Source organism: Telmatherina bonti, assembly GCF_933228915.1.
Source record: "Telmatherina bonti genome assembly, chromosome: 2".
NCBI classification, from domain to species: Eukaryota; Metazoa; Chordata; class Actinopteri; order Atheriniformes; family Telmatherinidae; genus Telmatherina; species Telmatherina bonti.
The window spans coordinates 30,195,459-30,211,225 of NC_136620.1; the positions used below are offsets into that span (position 1 = coordinate 30,195,459).

Consider the following 15,767-nt stretch of genomic DNA (forward strand, 5'->3'; position numbering starts at 1 on the left):
ATAAGTGACACCACAGTAAATCTTTTAAATAAGCTGTCACTCTAAATCCCCAACCAACTACTCAATAGTATTTTTGAGCAAGTACTGCCTCACTGTATGGTTGGTAAGTAAAGCAGTGGGTTGCAGACAGCAGCAGGTTTTGTCTTCATGCAGTGGATAAGCCCTTTATGGCTGTCATGCTGAGTAATCAGGGGAAGGAATGACAGTTTTAAAGAAACAATTCTGCTTAATATTAAATCTCTGAAATAGTAAAAGTAAGAAGTTGCTGTTGAAGTACACCAGTGTGGGTTTATTAGCAAAATGGTTGAAAACAGTAAAAGTCAGCTCATAAAACCTTCGCCAATACTCCAAATTCACCGCAAAATCAGAACATTTAAGAAAAAAACAATCCAATGTTGAAAAATTGACTCTTCATTGTAGGTCCTAATCATGATTCTTTGTTCTGAGCTGTTCCTTCCCAATAAACTGAGCTAGTCATCACTTTAACTACATTGAGTGAAAACTGCAAATGTTTAACCTTGCCATAACTAAGTGCTGCTGAATAAAAAAAAAAAAGTGTCTTTAGAAATATAAAAAGAGATTGCATCTCTCTTGAGTCACCATTAGAGCTTAATCACCTTGGGACAATGATGGGTCTTCACGCCCATGTGCACAGGATGTTAGTCTCCAGGGCCAAACAGCTCTTTTATATTTTTATGGCTGGATTCACCACAAGAAAGCAATCTTTCCTGAGGCTCTGGAGACAATGGAAAGGGTGAAATGGTACCATGGAGGAGCGCTCTTCTCAACATGAGGTGCTTAAAACAGCTAAAGGATGTTCTTTTTTAGAACTGGAGCATCTTTAGTTCAGTCAGTCTGAGAGAGATGCAACATGAGTCTTTGGTTAGTTACATTGGTGGTTATTTATGAGCTGTTTTTCAAGGATCCACTTTGGCTTTTAGATATTTTGAAGCTCAAAATTTCTCTTCTAGTGCAACATCCCAGCATACTTTTTTTCCCCCCAAAGCTGCGCTTTGCAATTTAAAATAAATCAAGTCAGTTAAAAATACCTAATTTATCCCTGACAGGTAATTTAGTTTGACAGTCTCTCAGTTTTAGAAAAGACAGACATTCTCAGAGACAATGTAATAAAACCGGTTTAGTATACGTTTTACTTTTACCCGCTGCTGTCAGATAGAAGTCAGATCTGTTGGCTGGAATCCACCGACTTTTGTAACAAATTTTCACAACGTTTTCTTTTTGTCTATTAAAGCTGGGGTAGGTAATCTTGCTCAGAGACATTTTTTTTTACTCTGGGTGAAGTGATTTCTCTTCCTGATAGTAGTCTATACATTTTGTAATCATGAACAATAAGAAATATAGTTAGACCCCTCAGTTTACTGAACATCTGTAAAAACTCAGACCAATCCAAACCTTCGTACAGAAATGGAGTTGTTCATTTCTTATATTTCGTAAGCTTCTTCTCCTGGCTCCCCTCCTCCCCTCCCGCAGTGCAGGAGCACACTTCAACAAACTGGCCATTCAGTCGGTGTGTTTCCATTACACCTAGAATTACACAAAACCTAAATATTGCAATAAAAAATGCTAATGGAAACACCTACATTTAGAAAAAAACCTCAAATATCGCTTAAAAGTTTTTACGCTAAGTTTTTCAGACATTTTGATTTAGAAATACATAGCAAAGTGTAATGGAAACACTTTTTTCACATTTACGTGTCCCTGGACGTGACGTGGGGGCTCATGTGACCAGTTAATTTCTGGTAAAGATGTTGTGATTCAGAACAAACAAAAGCAAATTTCAGAGTTTTAGAAAAGAAAATGAAGGACAAAAGCTTCAAAAATCCATAGCAAATTCTCTGCAGCAAGTATAAAACCCCAAAATAATGCTACATGCCTACTTTGCATAAACAGCAAGTTTCGTAAAATCTTGCAAAAGTAACGAGAGCGCAAAAGACTGTTCAATAAAAACGCCCACAAGTCACAATTGTTGTTTGTTGAGACTTAAAAATATCGCTTTTATTTAGTGAAAAAATTGCAGCTAGGGAATCATTAAAAAAATGTAAATGCTATCTTTAAACTTTGTCTTTCTTGGTCTGCAGCTGGTATGGTGTCATTTGCTTACAACACTTTGTGAAATAATGAACCATCTTTATGCTTTGTTGGAGAACCAGTCTGCAGAAGCTTTTACATTAGATTCTTTTACATTAGCTAAGTTAAAAAAAAAGCTGCATGGCCTAATTACTAAATAGCCATAGGTGGTTAAAAGCTCTTAGGCATAGGAGGGGAAGGAGTTCCTGAAATGCACTTACCCAGACTGATGTTGTTGCTTGTAGATATACAGTAGATACAGAGGACTGGAAAGCAGTGATCAAAGATGATTTTCACAGAAGTAATTGCCTCATTAGAAACGAGCTGCCCTGAAATTTTCCTCATCAGGATGTCACCCTTATTAGTACCCTTACACCTGCATTAACACAACATGACCTGCTTTGACAAACATCCCCGGAGGGGTGGTTTAACACTTACCATTTTTCTGATTAGCAGTAGTTTGAAGATTTTAAACAATCTTACTCTTTCAGACAAGGTTGCCTTGGATTAGATAAACTGAATGGGACAAAGGAGAGCTAAAATCTCCACAGTTAGTGCCCTGAGATTTGTTTCTGCCTGTGTACAGACTGACTGTAATACAAATATATTGTTCACGTTTCCTATTTACTTCATATTTCCTTTCTTTGTACATAAATTATTTGGGCATAAGATTAACATTTTTCTATGTTGTAGCAATCTGACTAAATGTACACATTTGAAGGCAAAGGGGCCACTCTGAACTGATTATTCCTCCTGTGACTTCAGATTTAATCAGCCCACTTTGCAAAAATAGGAGAGGCGGCTGGGAAATATCTCTCCCTACTGATAATAGAAAAAGAACAAGAACTCAGAAGGGAAATTGAAGTTTGACAGTAAAAAGATACGTCGTCTTTGTGAATTCTCCTCTTTCACAGAGGTCCTTTGTTTTCCTGCCCTCTATGTTGCGCAGTCTTGCTTCTCATTTAATTTCTGTCAGTAGCGGTTTATTAAAGGAGACACAATGCTTTTACTATCTGTTTTCATGGTGTTGTTAGATTCATGTAGTGCCAACAAAAGGACAGTTCTTCAAGAAACCGTTGAGTGTGGCACGCTAGATTAAAACCGAAACAGTAAACCTTTGCAAAATTAAGAGTCTGATACATAAAAGTGCTCACAGGTCAGAAGAAAAGAGAGGAAAACAGAGGGGTGTGTGCCCTCTAAGAAAATAAAGTTCACATAATCAAGACAGTGTCACTGACAATGGCAAAAATTCAGTTCATGATAGTGGAACGTTTAGCCCTGATGAATGTGGATGCAAAATCACAGACAGTGTGCTTGAAAGAAGTGGTAAAGACTGCCTGGAAGTCCCTGCTTCTGTGTCAGATTGGAGGTTAGTTCTGGCAGCAGAATAATGATGGAGCTCAATAAACCAACTGCTTTAGTATTTGACAAAAGCTCCAAAATTAAACAAATTGTAGATGTTATATGTAGTAGACAGTGTGATGTTGCCATGAAAAGTAATTTTTTTTACAGTGAAATCTTTAGTCTAATGTTTTAAAACATAAATTATGGCTTGTGGGCACTAAACAACTTCTGTCTCTACAAAATGGAACAGGGCTCCTGGCTATTTCCCTGATGATCAACAGACTTTAGTGTAGGTGTGAACAAACAAATCTTTGCCAGCAACTTAAATGAGCGTGTCTGGTTTTAACTTAGATGTAGTGATAATAAGGCTGCATGCTCTAAGATAATTCTCATTTCATTTAGAGGTTAACTGTGCGTAAGAATAAATTTCAGGTCTGAAGGGCTAATATAGTTTAAATTAGCTGCACTAAGTTGTGTTGAACTCCCTTTCTCAACAATAGTGCAGCGTGAACTTGCACATCAGTACTAGAACTATGCAAAATGCCAAAAAATGAAGCATTATTTATATGCTAATAATAAGCATGACACCCATTGTGCTGCTCATTTTGTTTTAGGGCTATTTGTCACACGTTTTATTAAATGTTGTACACTGGGGGAACAATAACAAATAATCATTTATAAAATAATATGAAGAATTGAATAGCAGGGAAAAAAGAAGAGTCATGACAATGTGAGCCATACTCTGGTGGTGATCATCATAAAATCTTGCACTACACAATGGTCAGAAAGGGTTATAATAATAACAATGAGCTGGGAGATGAGAAACAAAAGCTTTTACAGCCAAATTTGCAATAAAATCCATCACGGTGAAACATGTTCATTTCCTCACACCTGCAGTAAGAACCATTTAGGCACATGTGTCACAAAAGACTAACTCTGCATTAAAAGTGCTTCTTCAGTCACTTTTCTGGTCATGCTAGATCTGTTTGGAAACCACAAAGCATGCACTTACAAAGTGTTTTAGTGGTTTTCGCTCAGTGATCAGGAATACTGATAGGAAGACTTTTTTCTACTAAAAAATGGTAGAACATTCCAATCATTTCTTCTTATTGTACCAAATATTAGCATGCCAGCAGCAGTGCACATGGTAGACACCCACATTTTTATTACGTAATGTACTTTAATTCACCTTTAGATCTTTTTGTTCAATAATTTCTTGCCATGGTGACATTACACTAAAACTATTACAGCAAGGATCTCTTATGGACCAGAGTTTCCTGCATTACGGCACAAGGTTCAAGATCTTTAAAACCTTGAGCTTTCGAGGGAAATCTCTAAAACTTCCCAGATAAATTCTTGGCTTATGAAGAAAGTACAGTAGAAACTATTTGGGAGGTTTATGATTTGATATATTTCTAAGTCCCCCCCCCCCCCCCCCCCCCCCCAGCTAGTATTTAAGATGTTGTGTCTGCCTGCTTCATCAGTTAAAACTGCTAGCAGGCTACTGCTTAAGTACCCAGTCATTCTGAACAGCTTCTGGTTGTCAGTTTTTTCCTACCTGACTTTGCTCTACTTTCAGCCTTTTCCCTCCTGTTCATTCAACATTTACAGTGTTATATGTGTCTCACAAAGAGACATTTTGCGCATTGAGTAGAATATCACTGTCATGAAGATATTCCAGAAATCAACAGAACACATCAAGTATAAATCATTTTTCATTTTTCTGATTATTTACATTTTGTGTCATCCTGAAAATAACTTCTCTCCCATGTGTCAACTCATATTTTACCACATAAGATAATACAATACGATACGATACAATACAAAACGATGCAATACGATACGATATATGATATGATACCATACCATACCATACCATACCATACCATACCATACCATACCATACCATATGATACTTTATTGTCATTTTACAATAATCCACAATAAAATCTGAATGCACTGTAAGGATACATAATATTCATGCCTAGTAGTATAAATCAAATTTGTGCTCTGCATCTCTATGTCCAGAGCTCTATTGTTTTAGTTAATCTCATCATTCCACTCATTTCTGGGGTTAATATTTCTTTTCACTATCACATTTTAATAGTCCCATTGTTTTTTTTCTTTTACTTGGGAGACTGTAATGCAAATTGCTTCCCACGCTGTTTTCCGCTCTCTGCCATTGAAAACGTCCTGTCATTTAGGAGGCTATTAGAAAAAAGAATATGTCTGTTTACTCTTGTATATGTCTTAAAGGTCAGATCTCTTTATGCTTCACTGCTCCTCGAGGCATCTCTCTTGACTGTGTGGTGGTGTTGTCAATGTCGTCCTGCCCCTTTAGCTGCAGGATTTGATGACTTTAAATAATCAGAGTAAAACCCATTAATCACTCTTGAGATATTTTGTCACTATCCATTAGATGATTGACGTCTGCCTAGGCTGCCAAGGGCTGAATATTATAAGCTAATAACCCTGTTTAGGAGCTGCTGTTCAGCTGCTATAATAACAACAAAAGTGCAATTATTTACTGATAAATTTCTTCCACAGCTCAGAGATCAGTTATTTTGTTCAAGATTATCTACAGAGGGGTTTTCTTTACCTTTTTTAAACTTCCCTTATTAAATGTATTATGCACATGATGGAAAATAAAAGATTTTATTGTTATTCTCTGTAATAGAGCAAATAAATATAAATCAGTGTTTGTGACTCAGTAAAAAACAACATAATTTTCAAGGTAATGTATAGAGAGCTTCACGTTGGCTGGAGGTTTTTGTGGGTTGCCCTTTGTGGGCTTCTCTCCTCAGCTGAAGCCGCAGGGTCAAGACTTAAACCTCTACAGCTTTATCAGGAAACCCAGTCTGACCAATATATCAACCTGAGCAATCAGTCAGCCCCCCTGGGACAGAAGAAAGGAACAGGCTTATGAAAACAAAAAAATCACCTCGGGGCTTAATGTACCTTTAGCTTTACACTGCTCGTACACACACACATACACACACACACACACACACACACACAGTCAATGGCATCGTGTTTCTGTCCCTCTCACTATAAAGTGATACAATCTTTTATTAATGGTCTGTGCTCCTGCGTTGACATGGAGACCACTTTAATGATTAATTTGAATGGAAAGTGCCCATTGTACACTCAGAGCGTCAGAAAACCACTGTGCTTTTCTTAGTCAGAGCCACGTCAAGAGAGATGTTTGTAGATCCTTTGTGTGTTTTAGAAATATCATCAGATCAACTTATGAAGATCAACCTGACACTAATTTATTTATAAGTAAAAAAAACCAACTCTTTTTACAATTTTCAGGTAGTTACACTTTACATTTCACACAGCGAACAGAAAAGTAATTGATAAAAATGTGCTTTTAAAATGGTTACATGTGTTTGAGAGGCCCAAATAATCATATGGATAAAACACACAAATGTATAAGGATTAATAATAATAAAAACTAGACAACATACTTTTGGGCCAGCATTTAGCTTAACTGGTTGGCAGAGGCTCCATGACCAGAGGCTATAGCCCCTTGTCGCTGCTGGCCCAGGTCTAAATCCTGGCCTGGGGCCCTTTGTTACATATCCCCCCCCCCCCCCCCCCCCCCCCCCCACACACACACACACACACACTTCCTGTCAGGTTACTGTCAATTAAAAGCCACAAGCCATTCTCCTATTTCTGAAATGAACAAAAACAGTTAATTGCAACATGACTTTGAAAAACAAAACTTGGGAAAATTGACCATAAAGTAATTGTAAAAGTTAAAACGACACAATTTTATCATCATAATCATAATTATTAGTAAATTATTATTACATTTGTTCTGCTATTGAATAAACCAGGGCCTCAGCTAATGAATATCTTTCATATTAAACAAGCCTTTGATGAATTAGATAACTGTTTACTTATTAAAACAATAGCTAAAAAGTTATAATGATATAGTAAAAAATAGTCCTAAATGGTCCTGTTTTGTTCAAGTATCAATGTTGTGCCTCATAAGCATAAGTAAATTTTGCTTTGTATTTTAACTATCAAAATCAAGATCTCATCTTGTGGAAAATTCTGCAGTTACATTTGGATTATTTAGACTTTTTCTTTTGGCAGCATAAGCTCAGCTCATATGACCAACTTCAAGTGTTTCATGTTTATTAGCTACCATTGCTGTTATTGATATGATGCCTATGTGGTGTGTTTAGGAGATATCTGAAAATCAAATGTGCAGGATAAAAAACACTTTAATGCGCTTCATGTCACAGTCTGTGAGTAGGAATCCCACTAACTGAGACGAAACTTCAAATTTGCAACAAAAAGATGAAAACATTTTTTTTATGTTTCTACTACTTTATATATCAAACCTTTTGTTGTTTGTAACTACTGGTCGCCATGTTCAGCAATTAAATGCAGAAGGACTGGGTGATGTAAATACAGGTCATTGTTGGTCACTAAGTGTTGAAACAATTTCTACTGCAGGTCAAAACCAATCAAATCTCTTTTAAATCTTCTGTGGCTACTGTAGTGTTATTATTAGAAACCAATTCAGGCAAGGAAGTGGTTCATTAGAATTAATTAGAAATATCAGGACATCCTTTCTCTCCCACAATTACTTCAACCTTGTAATTAGAGAGAGTAGCTGGGAATAATGCAACTGTGAGGTGTGGGGGGTATTAGGGAGTAAGAAAGCAAGGGAGAGGAGGAGGATGGGGGGTTTAGGTTGATGCGAGTGCTGCTGAATACTAACAAACTCGCTCTTGCTGTGTAACAAAAGAACAGATGTCCTTTCTGACTCCTCTGCAGAACAACTGCTTGTAATGCACTTAGCTTTATTGCTATCTATCTTACATCTGTTTTAAATCCAATGATAAAACCAAAGAATTCACGTTTTTATTTATATATAATATAATATAATATAATATAATATAATATAATATAATATAATATAATATAATATAATATAATATAATATAATATAATATCATACATATATATACATATATGTATATATATATATATATCTCATGTGAATTACTTTTCATTCAGCAGAATTGGTGAATGGATTGTAAGACACTGCCGCAAAGGAAACAGAATTTGTTTTGCAGAACTCCAGCTAGGTAAAATTATATATTTTATTCCCAACCTGGGAATTGGGTTTCTTTTAGAAACAAAGAAGTCAGGGTTGCTGCCATTTTTATGTTACTCTTTATATTTTTTAGCATGTAGTTTTATTTCTTATGTGTCTAAATGTCTGATTTGAACATGAATCAGTGCAGAAAATGTGTATTAAGCTGTATATGTTTTAATACGCACTCTTAAGGATCTTTCTTTCATTATTTGAAGCTTTCTTAGTTAGCAGACATGTCAGCTTGGTTAAAATGTTACAGTGATGTAATAATCTTGAAGTGACAGTGGCGAGCAGCCTTAAAGCCCCTTGGCCTCGCTGCAGAAAGATCAGCTACCTCCAGTCGCAGAGCTCCAGTCAGCATTTGGCCACATAAAGTCAGGATGGTTACATGACAAGCCCAGCATTGACAGGCCTTTGTCCTAATGAAGTTGTTATCTGCAGGCTAAGTAATGACGTGGAGGAGAATGCTGTCAGGAACACTATTTGCCATCACAAGACGAACTGTCTCTGAATGAAGGAGGGATGAGACCGCCCATTCTGACACATAGACATGACCCAGGATGGGCGTTGTTTATTAGATTTGAATATTTAAATAACATAAGGATGGATTTCTGCAATACATTATGCAATACATAAATTAATTTATGTATAACATTTAAAATTGTTTGAATTTAGATTATGCATTTGCAAGAGAATCAGTTATTCAGACTAAAACAACAAGGAATTTATTACCCAGGCAACGTGTCTTTGCAGCGTGAAAGCTGCTAAACATCAAAATTAACCCTTCTGCTTATTTTGACTTAATTGGTTGAACATGTTGACTTGTTGCATGTTGTCGTTTGAGAGATTTTATAGAAACTACAAACTAAATGATTGCTTTAAATTAAGCCAAGCATCAATAACCTAAAAAAAACAACTAATAAACCAGAGAGATAACATAGTTTATACACTTGATGAATATTGATGATTTATTGTGACAGGCCATTATGCACCAGTACAAAGTAACAAAAAAAGATTTTTAAAACAAACAAACAAACAAACAAAACAAAGCCAAAACGTTTCAGTCAAATACCCATCAGTTGTGTAACTCCATATGGTGGTTGTCAATTCAACTGCTTCATCAGCCAAGTGAAACATGCACGGGAGGTGGCATGTAGCCTGATATTTCCTGCAGATAGCAGGAGCAATAAAGCAGTGACAACACTTCAGTCACAGCCCTACAGGAAAAATGGTTGCAGTCTCCATATACTCATTAATCACCTGACTCACAGGTTCATCACATTAATAAGACACATGTGCTGTTTATCAAATCAAACTTTATGCAGCACTTTTAATACAGAACCATATCAAAGTGCTTAACAACATAAAAACTGTTTCACAAACACACACGCACATTTCACACACACACACACACGACCCAACCCTTCCCCCGTCCATTTGTGCCAAAATAAAAACTATTAACTTCAGGATTCTATCAATATTCTATTAAAGCCACAGAAGTTAAGATTCAGAGATGTTGACTGCCTGTTAATTAAAGATTTTAAAACTTTTAGTGGCATGGGTGTTCCTAGTGTCGTCATCTCACATGTTTTTAATTCATTTCAACATTTGACATGAAGCTTTTTCTGTATTGTCACAATTTTTCACTGTGTAGCATCTTTACAGCGTTTAGCTGATGTGCCCAGCAGTTGTAAACGCTCCCGAAGTGTATTTTACTTCCAAACCATATTAGTTCGGTCCTACGAGGTCAGCAATCCAGCAGTCCATTTATTCCTGCTTCAACACATCTGAATTAAATTAAATGGATCTAACAGCCTATCAGGTTCTGCAGTGAGTCATTAATTTGAGTCAGTTGTGTTGGAGCAGGGATACATGGAAAACATGCTGGATTGCAGACGTCGTAGGACCAAATTGAGTACCCCTCTTTTAAACCTATGAGGGATTTAAAATTGGAAAGCCATAAATTATGTGGAGCAATTTAATTTTTACAAAGTTTACTTTCAGCAGCTTGAGTACAATCTAGACTGTTATAAATAAAGGGAAAGTATGAGAGATCTGCGGGACTGGAAACATCTCTAGATGCATTATTATTGCACAAGCTGCTTTTTTGTATCAGAGCTCAGTTCCAGCTAGACAGTTTTAATCCACGCTCTCTGAGCTCCTCTTGTAGCTGCGTGACAGGGTTTATTTCAGACACTTCAACTGGCTCTGATTGTGTATTAATATTAGATAAATCTGAAAAAATCCTTGGTGGACTGAAGAAAAAAAAGGGGCAAAACTGGAGTAAATTTTGTGAACAGGCAACTATTTCTTGTGCTTGACCTTTTACCATGTTTTTCTTTTTGAAATGCAAGCCACATTTTCAGATAGAATGGTAATTCGTTCATTTTTGCTATTCATGTTTGCTAATTTTTTATTTTTCTTTCCTGTTGTTGCAGAGAGATGCAAAGGGACAGTATCTGTTTGACCTCATCTGCCACCACCTGAACCTACTAGAGAAAGACTATTTTGGCATCAGATATGTGGATCCAGACAAGCAACGGGTAAGCATTTACGTATGTACTTTGTGCAATCATGTTAATTTTATTTACACCCTTTTTTAACATATATAACCTGTTTTTGATAAGTATTGAATTTTTAACAGGCCACACTAAAGAAAGGAAAGCCAGAGTGTGGAAAAACTCCTGAAGAAGTACAGGGTGTTGAATTTTAACCTTGACTTTTTTTTATATAAAAGTGTTTTCACATCAGTATCAAGTCTGGTTTTAATGAAATTTATGACTAATTCTGTACTGAGGGATGTTTGCTAATTTTGTGTCCAATGAAGCTTTTTCTAGGATTTGTATGTGTCAGTACCAGGACTAAAGTCTAATGACAGAACCAGCAGAACCAATGCTCATGGAACGTGACTCACATAAACTGTGGAGCTGACCAGTTAGAGCGAAGAAGTTTTTCATGTATTCGTTTTCATGTATCACAGTTCCCATGATACAAGTTGGGTTTTGCATCTGCAGTCTGCAGGTTCGTGATCTTTGTTTCTTTGTTTAAAACAACAGAATTTGGACTTGGATTGAAGTGGACAGCCTTTCGTACATGTTAAAATGCAATCAACCCTCTTTTACTACCTTCAACAAGTTTTGTGGTTAAATGAGATTGATGATTTCCACCTCGCAAACAGCCCTGATATCATTTTTAGCAATATGATGCTTTGCATGTAGGTGGTCGCTAAAGGTCGGCTAGGCGCAGAAGGGATGATATGCACCTTCTGGCTTAGTAGCAGGTGCATTTCAGCAGTTAACAGACAAGTCGAAATGATAATCTTCAGAGCAACCGGAAGATTAGAAACTGTTAAACATGAACTGTGAATGACTTCATTCCCACACGTCTGATTCCATTTGCATCAGTGAAGCAATCAAAGCCTGTCCTTTAAAAACTGAATGTATGTGATTTAGTCAAAGACGGAGAGTGAGATTGTGGTCCAGAGTGAAAAGTTATGTTCTTCCGGCTCTTCTGCTGTGAGGCATGTATTTGTTCTTCTTGATTCATGAAGTATTAACATGTTCACAGATCATGTTGTAGATGTGCAGATGAGAGCTAACTCCTGCTGATGCAGCATTTCTTATGCTGTCGCTCAGGACTATTTTGGTAGTTGTTGCTGTGGGTGGGTTGGGTCAGCAAACACAAAACCTGTGAGAAAACTGTAGGTATGAATACGGTTTCTTCTGTGAGATGGAAAAATATTATTCTGGTTGTAGACATGAAGAAATTGTGACAGTCTCCATAAGGTCGCAGTTATGCCCAAAACAGTCTGTTTTCTGCTTTTAGTGTCTGGAGACATCCCTTCTGTTATGTTCATGGGATTTTTAATGATTGCATGAAAGGGGTCCCACAGAGCATTTATGCTTAATGTAGCTTTAATGTGTCAGTCTGCACATGTGCTGTGATAACACCATGTACAGTATGCACCAGTTTCCATTGAAAACTGTTGATAGTAACAGCTGAACGTCATGGCAGCTGAGAGTGAAAAATATCAATGATATGTGTGAATTTACAACTGAGGAAGTTTGTGAAACTGACTTGTCTGCTTTTGTTTTTCTTTCTAATGCAGCACTGGTTGGAGTTTACAAAATCGATAGCAAAACAAATGAAATGTAAGTGTCTTTCTTGCATGTTGTAAAAATGATGTGATTAAATCATCCTCAGCATGAGAAAAACACTGATTTTGACTGATAGTATGAAGTATATATCTGTTTATACAACACCACGTGAAGTTGATATATAAGAAAGAAAGTGAGAAACTTTAAGCTTTTCAACAATATAAAATCTGATCTGCAATTACTAGTAGGAATTAGTGAAAATTGAAGATAAATACCAGCTGCAATTTATTTAGCATTTAATTAAGAAGTTACCTTGAGAATGAAGTCTTAATGTTTATTATTCAGTTTAGCTCTTGTACTTGAAAAAAAAATTAAATTAAAATCCAGACAGAAAGCTGATTAAGAAAACTCTGTATATTGTTTGATTTGTAATCTTGAAATGAGAGTATTCCTGTCTGCTTTCTAAATATTTTCTGTGTTTCCTGTAGCTCAACCTCCGTTCACCATGTGTCTCAGAGTCAAATTCTACCCTCCTGATCCTGCTGCTCTCAAGGAAGAAATCACGCGGTATGGTGTCTGCTAGTGTTCGCCACAGAAGAGCAAATAAAGGCTCTTTGGGTTTCACTTTAAAACAAGAAAAACACAAACTTGCCATAGAGAGACTGCCATCTTTTGCCATCTAGCTCTGCTCCTTCTGAATTAATACTGTCACAAGTTGCGCTGCAAAACTTTTGGACGATGGAAAAAAACATCTTTCTGAAATATTATTTATGGGCGTTTCATAATTAAAATGTTTAACCAGAACACCGTTAAATAAGCGCTCTGAAGCAAACAGGAACGTAAAAGCTTTTCTTGGTAGCTCCCTAAGATAATGGGTTAAACATTAAATGCAACATCATGGGAGGATTTGTGTAAAGTGACCGTTCACCCCTCTACCCACCTTTCTCTCCTCCCCATTATGTCTCCTTTGAAATGAGGTCCTGCCATAATTATGTAAAACCTGCTTCAACATTGTTGCTGGAATTGGGAAAAGTCACAAGCAGATAATTCCTCCTGATGATGCTGAGTGCGGCCAGCTGCCTGATGTGTGTTCAGAGTACTCATGCCTTTATTACTGACTGTAGGCAGATGAGTCCTCTCTGTCTGAGGTGTAATGAGATGCTATGTGCACCACATGTAGAGAGTACATAATGAATCGAGTGGATGGAGGAGATGGGGGGCAAGGGGCGCTGATTGAAAGTGTGAAGGGAAAGAGAGAGTGGGAGGAAGGAGGACAGAGTGATACATGATTATGACAGTGGAGAGGTCACAGTACAGAGGGTGGGGGATGATAACCAGTCGCATATAGGATCCCTTCAGCTTTTGCTCACCTTATTTAACTGTGTTGGAGGATGATAAATTATATATACATATAGATATTATTACAGAACAAATATCCATCCATTTTCTTAATTACTTAGTCCAATTAAGAGTCGTTAGGAAGCTGGTGCCTATCCCAGCAATCATTGAGTGAGAGGCAGAGTACACCCTGGACAGGGGTGGGAAGAAGTACAAGGAAGGAAGTATCCCGCCCCCCTTCCTGGTAAATCCTAGTAAATCAATGATATCTAATTACTTAGCTTCCTATCAACATAGTAATATTTGCAATGATAATACATTATAATTACATATAATGTATATAATATTATAATTAATAATATTTTTAATCACAATAATTTTAAGTTTTTAATATTTTAATAATTTATAATTTTATATATATGTATATATATATATATATATATATATATATATATATATATATATATATATATATATATATATATATATATATATATATATATATATATATATATATGCAGTATATGCAGTATCACGGGATCTTGACAATTTCAGCTGTCAGTCCAACATGGCTGCATATTTTATTTCTGGCAGTTTGAAATCTTTTGAACCTCCTGCTCTGTGACAACATGCAAAAGCTGTATTTTAACGAATGTCTGCATAAAAGCAACATGTTGAGCTTTTGCAGTAGTTGTACTCAGAAGGAGCCTACCTGACCGAATGGCTCATTCCCTGAAAAACAGATGTTCTCTCATTTCAGATTATTAAGTTTCCTCACCTCTAAAATGATAATGATTGTAATAATAATAATGATAGAAGTCATTGCAGTTCCCACAATCTTTGTTGATAATCTCTCAATAGAATTCATGGTTTAGGATCTTAGTTGCCAAGTGAGTGTGAAACTAGGCTGGAGGCTTTAAGAAAACCATCAGGAGCCGTTTTTCCCTCAGGGCCTTCCTATCCTCCTCTGTCCAAAATAAAAGCCTCATTTCAGCTAAATCAAAAGGAAATATTTAAACCACCCAGAGGGAAGGTGAACATGCAGCTTTTTAAGGATTGTTGTATTGCTGCTCCTGCTCTGTATTTATTTATCCTTTTATTCCCTAGGCCGATTCATCAAGAAAAGAAACCTTTATCAAATATTTTCCTATGAGCTTGACATGATTTCTGTCCTCTGTAGATATCTTGTCTTCCTGCAAATCAAAAGAGACCTGTACCATGGTCGTCTCCTGTGTAAAACCTCTGATGCGGCCATGCTCGCTGCTTACATCCTTCAAGGTAATTGAAAGAGACTGGTGGAAACGACTTGTCCCACTCTGCTTCTATTAAACTTCTCTTTTGTTAGTTCTCTATGCTGATGAGTACTGCAAGCTAATTTACAGCTGTATTTATTTTCTCTTAACTCTTAAGACATTTAAGTAGATTTTCACACATTTTTTTGTGATTTTTAGCACTCACACATCATTAAAGATTATTCTGCTTTGTATAAATAACTTAATGGCTTGTACACTGATAAACAAACAAGAAGTTGTGTTTTATTGTTGTTTCACCATCCTCTCACCCAACACACAAGTATGAAAACAAATAGACAAATATGACTTAAGGTTGCACAGCCTAACAGAGGGAGCACAGTGTTTCAGGGGGGCGAGTACTCTGAAGGAAGAGATGATAAATTAAAGATGGGCTGCCCGGTCAGCTTCTCCTTGCAGAGACAAATCAGCGTCAGGGTCATCTGAGGGAGTGCAGTGTGGCATGAAGGACCATGGATAATTCTGGCC

At 36.6% G+C, this 15,767-nt stretch overlaps 1 protein-coding gene across 2 annotated transcripts in view; it reads left to right on the top strand.

Annotated features, from left to right (window-relative positions):
• The window catches only part of frmd5a (FERM domain containing 5a), a gene marked incomplete at its 5' end in the record, with an annotated part of 55,463 nt that overhangs the window by 24,201 nt on the left and 15,495 nt on the right, over positions 1 to 15,767 (top strand). Inside the window, 4 exons of one of the 2 annotated variants that reach the window (XM_079253323.1) lie at positions 10,993 to 11,097; positions 12,663 to 12,705; positions 13,140 to 13,218; positions 15,170 to 15,267. In XM_079253323.1, coding sequence (XP_079109449.1) covers positions 10,993 to 11,097; positions 12,663 to 12,705; positions 13,140 to 13,218; positions 15,170 to 15,267 — 325 coding nt within the window. The remainder of the gene's footprint in view (positions 1 to 10,992; positions 11,098 to 12,662; positions 12,706 to 13,139; positions 13,219 to 15,169; positions 15,268 to 15,767) is intronic. The other variant, XM_079253324.1, reaches the window with a different exon arrangement.